Source organism: Fulmarus glacialis, unplaced genomic scaffold, assembly GCF_000690835.1.
Source record: "Fulmarus glacialis isolate BGI_N327 unplaced genomic scaffold, ASM69083v1 scaffold46793, whole genome shotgun sequence".
Classification (NCBI taxonomy): Eukaryota; Metazoa; Chordata; class Aves; order Procellariiformes; family Procellariidae; genus Fulmarus; species Fulmarus glacialis.
Genome location: NW_009205714.1, coordinates 9577 through 19348, shown reverse-complemented (window position 1 = coordinate 19348; position 9772 = coordinate 9577). Strand labels below are relative to the sequence as shown.

Genomic DNA, 9772 nt, shown 5'->3' with positions numbered 1-9772 from the left:
GCACAATCCCCCAGCAAACCGCAGCTGATGTAGTGCCTTGCTGCCTCTTCTCTCATGTGCTGGTGATCTGTGCTGTTGCTTCATTTGTATTTTTTCTCATTATCAGATTGCGAAGGATTGAAAGAAAACTGACACAGCTAGAATGGGGAAGAAATTATTTTCTAACAGAAATTCAGATTGATAATGTTTAATCTCCTTTATTCTGAATCAAATTCTGATTCCATTATTACAGTCTTACAGCAGACCTTAGAAGGGATGCTGTTGTCACAGGCATTGTGCAGCCACCTAGTTATGGGGCGGTCCCTGCACCGGAAACCTAGTTAGTCAGGACACACAAAGGTGGGAAAGAAAGGTACAGTCTTGTCCACGGGCATCCAGCAGGTCCATGGTAAAACCAATTGTTGAATTCGGGTCTTCCCGTTTCCCCTTCCAGTGTCTCGTCCAGTGGGTAATAGTACAGTTCTGTTGATACGCACGATTTTTGGGGGACAAGTAGCTGCATATAGCAGATCTGAATATAATTATTATGAGCAAATAATAACCTGGCCATTACAGGTATGTTTTTCTTGCTCTCAAGCAAAAACACTAAACCAGAAGGGAAAATGTACACAAGTACAGGTCAACTTTGATGAAAATACTAATGTAAGGTGGATTTTTGTCACTTTTGGCTTATAAAGTAAAAGCAAAGACAAAACTTTTACTTTATGGTAAAGGCACAGCACCTCCTGTAGCACACTGTGCTCTTCACAGCCAAGTGCTGCTCAGAGCTTCGCACATGCAGATGGGTGCTGCCGTAGGCTTATCTTGTGTGCGCCAGTGGCACGTGCACAGTGAAAAATGGCAAATACAAGTGTAAGCTTGCATATTGAGGCAATTGTGCGCAACTTCTTTACAAACTTGCACTTACTAACAAGGGTCTGAATTATCCTGTTGTAGTAAAGCTTCAATAAGAGGAAATGGGCGAGGGTCTGTCATGGGGGTTTATCAACCCTTCTGAAGGTGCCTTCTGTTTTGTTTTGCTTTTTTATGGAGTTGGGTAGAGAAAGTAGATTCACATTGAGACTCCAATCTTTGTGCTCAGTAAAAGCCTTTTTTTGGCTCTTTGACAGTGTTACGTGACAATAGGCTTGTCAGAAGGGTCGAGTAAAGGTCAAGAGGTGGTAACTTCTGCAGCAGCTGTGGAAAGGCTCATCAGCATTCACCCGCTTATTATAAGCAGGTACTTGAAAGTGTCCCACTGAGGTTTACTACTGTTCAAATACTGGAGTGCTCAGTGCTTTGCAGGACTAGATCCTAGCACTCAACGCTAATTGGCAATGATACTGCATTGCACTTAGAAATTAATTTTTCTAAAAATTGTTGGTTGAAATGTAAGGCAATGATTTTAATGTTGGAAAACCACTCAAGCAATGGAGGTAGATTGTTGGTCAGTGCTTATTCTATGCAAGTGAAGACATCAAGTGCATGAAAACAGGTGCTGCTATTGTGAATTCTCAGTCACTGTTACAGTGAAAAGAATTGCTAGGTGTTTGATGTACTTTAAAGTGTGTTTGTAGTGTTTTAAATGTGCTAGGCCTGGAAATGTCATTCAGATCTGGTACCTTGTATTGAAAAGATCAGTAACTTGTGTTAGCATGTGCTTGGAATTAAAGGCTTATATATTTCCTGTTTATTATTATTAGGTATAAGCAATTGAGGACACCACTTCTTGCTGTCCAAAGATGGAAAACAACATAACTACTATCTCTCGTGAAGAACTTGAAGAACTAAGAGAAGCATTCAGTAAAATAGGTATGTTTTAAATAAGAAAATAATAAGGATGCCATTAACATTGCAAAGCCATGTAGGATTTGTGGAAGAAATCTTTATGGATCACTTTGTTTTGACAGGGCCATGTTTTCCTTCTATGTTGCCAGTAATATCTAAGAAAGTAAGAGTGTTCACATAAACCCCCTTATTTTCACTGAAACTATGTTTGTTTATTAATTTCTTTCAACTTCAGCAATGAAAACAGATACATTTTCTTGCTGGGCAGTTGCATTGTTTGTGCCATTGTATATGCAGTGTGATAGGTCTCAAAATTCAGTTTTTTGAACTCCTTAAATCTGAAGAAAATGTTTGATTAAACTTCACTTGTCAAGTATATTTTCATTAGATTAGTGACACTTTGTTTTTGCTTTACTTGCATGCTTTGGTGAACTAGTAATTTCTGTTTTCGTTGGTTGGATTTTACATTTTAAGTAAGCTAAACTTGGAGATTTTTTGATCTTGCTTTTGTAGCTAGCAGATGTTAATAAATAACTGTACAATTTTGTGTGCTTGACAGGATGTTTGTAGATTAATCAGAGAGTAAACAGAAAGAGTGAGAAATTATATAGAAATTATATACCCTGAAATTATTTCCAGATTGCAATCCCGTTGTGAATGTTAAAGTTCACGTCTGCTTTATTGCTTGTTTGCTGCAGTTCTGTGGGGGTGATGTGTAACTGTGCAGCTCAGCAAATCAAACAAACATTTGTAATCATTCATAATGCGGAACAGGTTCGCTTTAGGCAAGAAGTCTTAAATATAGGAGTCTCCAGCTTGGTAAAGAGACTATTGGGAAGCTGTATGTTACAGATCTGTAAGACCATGAGTAGTATGGAAAAGGTGAAGAGGGAATTATTCAGTTTCTGTCAATACAGGTATCATGTGATGCGCAGTAGAGAGTCAGAAAGCTTAAAACAAAAAGAAGTAACTTTTCTTCATCACAAATAATAAAACCATGAACCCATTGACTCAGGATGTTGTTGAAACCAAAAAAGAGTAGAAATGCTAATGGAATAAGATACATCCATGAAAGGTAATTCATGAGTTGCTATTAAACAATCATCTTGACGTAGTCCGTAGCTCAAGAAGTCTATAGCCTGCAGGAGCTGGAAAGACAGACGAAAGAAAAGAGCACTGTATACATGTATCAATCTACTGGGAGGTGTTAGGATAGGTAGATACTCACTGGTATTGTCTGACAGCTTTTCTATTTGTTTGGTTTTCACCATGTGCATTCATTCTTTTTCTCCCTTTCCTTCCTGCATGTTTTCATGTTTCTGCTCTAAGAATTGTCTGTACTGCTCCTATTCACTGAAAAGCATTTTCTTCCTTACTGTATTACGCTTTCTGTAAAATATAAAAATTAAGCATCATTTAGCTTTTTTCTTTTTTCATTTTTACATTTCTAATGTCTTTATGGATAAATTGCTGAGAGAAAAGGCATGTATTTAACTCTCTGCTTGTCATCATGGAAACTTACCCTCTGTGAAAGATGAACCTAGAGAAATAAAATAGCTGGTAAATCTGAGTGAGCTCGTGAGCGTGTCCTCTGCTTTTTAGACCATCCCTGTTATTACGTGTGTTGTTACATGTCTGCAAGCCAGACAGTGGATGGATTAATACCTATGCAGACATAAAGTTTGCCTGTGTAGTGATTTGTGAATTGTTGGTAGTATCGAAAACACAAAAAGAGATATTTTTTAACGGATGTTTTAAGCCTTTCATCAGCAGTGAAATGTGGCATTCTTAGGAAGTTGTACAGAAGCTACATAGTGTAGTATGGATTACAGGGAAATTACTGTATAGCAATCAACTGTGGCTAGAGATGAAAGCATGTTTCTCTGCTTGCCCTTCTGTAATGTGATGCATATTCATCTACTCTGGTATTATTGGGTGAGTTCTGATACTAGAGACAATATGAAGGGAGGTCTTTTAACTAGTAAACGAAAAAAAACCAGAAGTGGAAGCACCTTGACAAGTCAGAAAAGTGGCCACATCATTTTGCTTCTGTTTCTGACTCATTGCGTTACTTGTGACATTCTCTTAAATTACTGATCTTGGATGCATCATTTGTAGAATTGGGAAAGTACTATTAATTCATACTTTTCAATAGCTTTAATATGATCATGAAAGAGACTGAAAATTGTTGTCAAACATGGAAAATACTAGCATTAAATATATAAAATGGTGGGCATTATATCCAGCACTAGTTATGCTGGGTATGATTTCTTGTATTTGAGCTTCATCTCTACTGTGTATGGACTATAGCTTTTCTGCTTTTAAAAGTACTTCTCTCCATTGCATAGACATTGCACTACAGGTACAGGTAAGGTTATTTTAATGGGCATTCTCAAATTCTGCTTGTATAAATATGTGTATACATATATATGGAAATATGCATAGATATAAAAAAAATCAGGAACAGTTAATGCGTTTGATTCATTTATGGATTACATTGGATAAAAACATGTTATAGGTTTGTAAAATGGTGCTTTATTATACTAAGACAAGAATTCAAGGCAGCTTTCTGCACACAGATTGGCCTAAGGTAGAAGTACAAAGGGTATTTTTACGACTTCTGTGCTGCTGCATTATTGAGTAACACAAATTATACTGAATTTTTCTTAATTTATTTTAATGTGATACAGCCATTCATTTCTTTCCACAATTGTGGAGCTATACCATACCTCTTGTTGAAAAAAGCATTCTGATACTTTGCTGTACATGAACATTCCTGACATGTGGTCTCGGGAGCCAAATATAAGTGAAGGTGACAGTACAAATTGTTCCCAACAGAGCTAGTTAATAGATTAAGGAAGGTCACCTTTAATAAACAGACGCAGATCATCCCAGATTTATTCTTCACAGGTAAGCCTAACCACATCAAAAGTTTTGAAGAACAGAAAATGTCTATCAGATACTAGGATAAGAAACAATATGCAGGGTGAGGTAGAGGTCTTGTGTAAGTAGTTTTTCTTGTGTAAGTGTGCTCTTCTAATAACAACTTGCATCAGATTTGAGTTTACTGATTGCAGATGGTATAATATCAACAGTAGGAATATAATAATTGATCTCCCTTTCACTTGAAGGTTTATAGAGAATTTTCTTGGGAGTCTTAAAAAAAGCTTAAATTTCGCTATTTACAAATATACCATCTTGTTATAGCTGTGCTTTGGGATTATAAAATAGTTCCTGAGAAAATACATAACAAGATGGCACAACTCCTAGCCAGTTGTGCCTCTAATCTGTAAGTATTCTTTCATGCTTACTTATCTATGTCAGAAGAAATACTCGTCTCCTAGAACTGTATTTCTCACGCTTTATTCTCAACAGTTACTATACTTGGTTCTTTACATAAGTATAAAAACAACTTGTGCTTTCATTTTACAGATATTGACAACAGCGGATATGTCAGTGATTATGAGCTTCAAGACCTGTTTAAAGAAGCAAGTCTGCCCTTGCCTGGTTACAAAGTCCGGGAGATTGTAGAAAAAATCATTGCAGTGACAGATAGCAACAAGGACGGGAGAATCAACTTTGAGGAATTTGTCTCTGTAAGACATTCCCTTTGGATGTTTCTCTACTGTCTGCTATCTGTTGAGAACTAGGATAGAAAACTGAATTAAGTGGTACAACTAAGTACTATTTTGATACAAATAACTAATATTTTGAGAATGGGAAAGTTTTCTGTGACAATTTACAATATCCTATGTAATTATTTTCCAGTCTTTGTATTTCACTCTCCCATTTAATTTAGTAGATCTCATTTGGGCAGCATGTGAGAGCACAGTAGTTCCAATCAGTTCTACTTTCTATTTCCTCAAAGATGAGGGGATGGACTACCTATTTTAGGAACTGTTGGGTCAGCCCTTGCCTGGACAAAAGAGTAGATAATTAGATACTAGCCTCTGAATTCTCTTAGTGATAAACTAATGCTTTTGTTACTATGCTTAATCTCTATACTAAAGGCTATTTTTTACTGGGATTGAGGTACAGTTTTCACTTTTAGTGAACAAATTTGAACAGTTTAGACTTTTTTTAATATGGATCACTGGCTAGTGTGCTTTATTTAAGAGAAACAAAAACTCCTCAGACTGTTGGTTTGTGTGTGTGTGTTTGGGAATGATTAGGTTTTGCTTTGAATTTAGAGTTCTGCTGCTAACTGCAGCAGGTTGCTTGTTGAACTAGTTATTGATCTTTCTTTTAAGATTCTAATTTGCGGTAGTTCATAGGTGAGATGCAAATATTTGCATTCAGGTATTGACCTGTATCTGTTACTTATACTTTGTTGTCAGTTTTGAGACCTCTACAGTATTTGGGCAAACTTAGGACATATCGATATATACAATGTGGTTTACATTGCAGGCAGGTGGAAAATGGTGTCAGCTTGTTTAAGGGCACGTGTAACTGTCACGTAGTAACATTTTACTGTAAAGCATATGATGAAGTAAGTGGAAGAAATATGCTATTGTCATTGAAATGTGTATATCTTTAGTGTTTTCTTCAGTTTACCAAAATATCTGTGAAAAAATTGTGTAGATTGTTGCATATCTACTTTCTTAGTTAGCATGGCTTAATAAAGGTAGCACTTGAGGTACTCACTGAGAAATAATATCTTAGATATCCAGTATGCACATTTCATGAGGGGATTTAAACTAGTTTTACCAGTGCAGTAATTTTTTTTCAGAACAGAAGTCAATGTAAATCCCAAAGAAAGGCAGTCAGGTTAATTACTGAGTATAGAGTACTTACATGAGTTAACACTTAGTTATTTCAAGGTATGCTCAATCACAAAATTCTCTCTGTTTTTCTTATTCCAGATAATTCAGGAATTGAAAAGTAAAGATGTTAGCAAATCTTTCCGAAAATCAATAAACAAAAAGCAAGGTATTACAGCAATTGGAGGAACATCAGCAATATCTAGTGAGGGGACACAGCACTCTTATTCAGGTAAGAAATAATTAAACACGAGCAAATTTTGCATGGAGGAAGACTCTTTAAATTTGCACTACAGATGAAGTAAAAAACAACTGGAAAAAGTTGCTGTTGAAAGCAAATTAACACAGAGAAAGTATGTGGAGATGGACAAGGTAAGTGTGGGTGGTAGTTTATTAAAATGTGGGCTGTTCAGTTGTTGTTAGTTTCACGCTGCACTCAGAGATAAGTTAGGCATCTTTGCCAGAGCAAAAAATGAAAGCAAGCACTGACAACATGGGGGTGGGGGGTGGGAATGGGAATGGCCCCTTTGGCATACTTCTAGTAATCTTAGTCAAGTTTTTGGCTTCATTACATGCTAATCTACTCTTATTCCTATGTTCAGATAAAAATGAATCCCCATTTTCATTTCCACAGTGTTAATTAAATGAAAAAAACCTCACATATCACATATCATTTTTGGATGAAAGGGCCTCCTCAGCTGTCTGTGCCATTACAGAATTGTTCACTCCCATATGATTTTTGCGTAGCCTATCTCATACTTGAGAACTTGCTTTTAATATTTGATCTCTGTCTCTTTCTACCTTCCCCTGCTGCATGTCGTTTAAGTTGGTAATTGTGCCTAATTGCATTGCAGCTCCTGGTCAGAACGTTAACTACGGTCCAGGATTGCAATAAGCAATATTGCAACTTTTTTGATTGACTTGAGTCTGAGATTTGCTGTGGTTCCAGAAGCATGTTAAGATTCTATATATGAGGAAGGTTCACTTCAGTTAGTTAAAGGTGGTGATACTCTCTCTCTAGATACTATCCTTATAGCACCAGCTGCACTTGGTATATCTCCAAAGGAGGGGATATATTCCATCTCAAAGGATGCCTGACGGGGACACCGTCAGAGCTAATAGTTTAAATTCCCTTTCATTTTTTGGTGGAGAGAAACTGACCTCACTAGACTGCAATTCATCTGACCTGGCCTCATCAGCCATCTAGTTTATGATGAGATGAAGTATGCACTAGAATTTCATGTTTCTTCCCACTGACAATGAAAGAAGTGTAATGAGTCAGCTGTAAGTACTTGTCTTGTATGCTTCTTGAGGTGAGGTGAATACCACCTGTACTATCTGGTAATTTGGATATTGATACTTGATTGACTGTTGTTCCAATAAGCATTCTTAGATACACAGTAATAAATTCTGCCCTAAATATGAAAGAGAATTTAAAACTGAGGTACTAAACTTTTTAAGTTCCGCAAAGCTAAATACAGCACAGTAATTCAGATGATAGTCTCAAAAATACTGCCAGTCTCTGAAGTCCTAGTAGAAGGCAGAATGAAATGCTGCATTTTAAACCAACGGTGTATAGATGTTGCGTATTTCAGATCACAGATTTCCCTCTTTTCATTGTAATTGCTGAGAAACTGAATTTGAAGTCAGCCATGATGACCCATTATGTCGCTATGATTTTTATGTTGTCCTTCAGAAAATCACCAGATGTTTAGAGGGGAAAGATCAACCTGTACTTGCCATTTTTTGTGTGGTTTACTGCTGGTCTGATTCTTTTCATAACTGTGAAAACTAAGGGGTTTTGTTGCAGATGAACCTTTTTGTACCAAGTCTGATGTTTAGTAGTATGTGTTCCTGGAAATTATAATAGATTATTTTAATGTTGTTTTTCTTTTCAGAGGAAGAAAAAGTTGCTTTTGTTAATTGGATAAATAAAGCTCTACAAGATGACCCAGACTGTAAGCACCTTCTACCTATGAACCCATCAGATGCCAGTCTTTTTAAATCCCTTGCAGATGGCATCCTTCTTTGGTGAGTTCAGGGCTGTGAGAAAGAAAAGAAATTAATCTTAAAGGTTAAATGCCGATCACAGTGACATGAATTGGAAAACTTCTGATAGGCTTTAACGTCAGGACTCCACTCTTAAGTATTTCAACCAATGTGTAGGATGGGGAAAATCTGTTTGCCTATAGAAATGTTATTTTTAGCAAATTTTTATGTGACTCTGTGCATATATGATAGAAGTGGGTTTCCACTTCAGATCCATAATTACACATGTCAGATATGTGCAGGCTGCTTGTAAAGGAGATAACTACACAGTTCATATATTCATTAGCTTAAATAATTAGAAATCTTTGCTATTTCAAATATTTCAAAAAGTTACTAAATGTAGTTACTAAATCATAGGATGGGAGGAACAGAAATCTGAATTAAATCCATGGCAAGACAGAGAGCATATAGTAGGCTCCTTAAGTTTAGTCTGCTGTATCTTTCTAGTTAGTTAAAGTAGATTAATAATACTTATTCATATACCATGGTAACAAGGGATTAGCTTATTAGTATTGATGTGAATTAGTCTTTGAGATCCTTGTAGATGCAAGATACTATAGCAATGCAGTGCAGAAATATATTGGTTATATTACAAAGATTTTCTTTAGAAACTATTTAACTATCTTTAGTTTACAGTTTTAATTTTCTCAGGAACTTTTTTTTTGACAGCACAGACATGCTCTGTTACTTAAGTATAAAACCCAACTGCTCAAGTATCTTATAATTACATATTATGTGGAGGTTTCTGTGCAATTATTTAACAGGGAGAGGAGATTTAGAGGATGAGGTGGTCATTTTTTATCTTGTCAGAAATATTTACAGCTAGTTTAAAGTGTTAAGAGTTTATAATAAAATAATATCTTTTCTGAGAAATGAAAGTTTGAATAATTGATTTTTCATCCTTAGCAAAATGATCAACTTTTCACAACCAGATACAATTGATGAAAGGGCTATTAATAAGAAGAAACTCACTCCTTTCACTATTTCTGTAAGTACTGCACAGATAGGAACTTGCCACAAATGAAAAAGTAAAATATTTTTCTATAGCTTTGTTTTAATGACAGTTCTGCTGGTGGAGCAAAAAAACAAAAAAAGTCCTATGTATTAAAAAATGTCTAAGCATGAAATTGTATTTTCTAATGAACTCTGCTGAATTCTCCTGTTTCTTAGATGACGTACAGGAAAATTTGTATTTT

General features: G+C 35.9%; 1 protein-coding gene across 1 annotated transcript in view; it reads left to right on the top strand.

The window, feature by feature from the left end:
* Positions 1 to 1721: 1721 nt before the first annotated feature.
* LOC104075094 (plastin-1) overlaps positions 1722 to 9772 on the top strand; it is a gene marked incomplete at its 3' end in the record, with an annotated part of 12569 nt that continues 4518 nt past the window's right edge. Inside the window, exons 1-5 of the mRNA XM_009575472.1 lie at positions 1722 to 1791; positions 5200 to 5363; positions 6630 to 6759; positions 8426 to 8558; positions 9483 to 9564. Coding sequence (XP_009573767.1) covers positions 1722 to 1791; positions 5200 to 5363; positions 6630 to 6759; positions 8426 to 8558; positions 9483 to 9564 — 579 coding nt within the window. The remainder of the gene's footprint in view (positions 1792 to 5199; positions 5364 to 6629; positions 6760 to 8425; positions 8559 to 9482; positions 9565 to 9772) is intronic.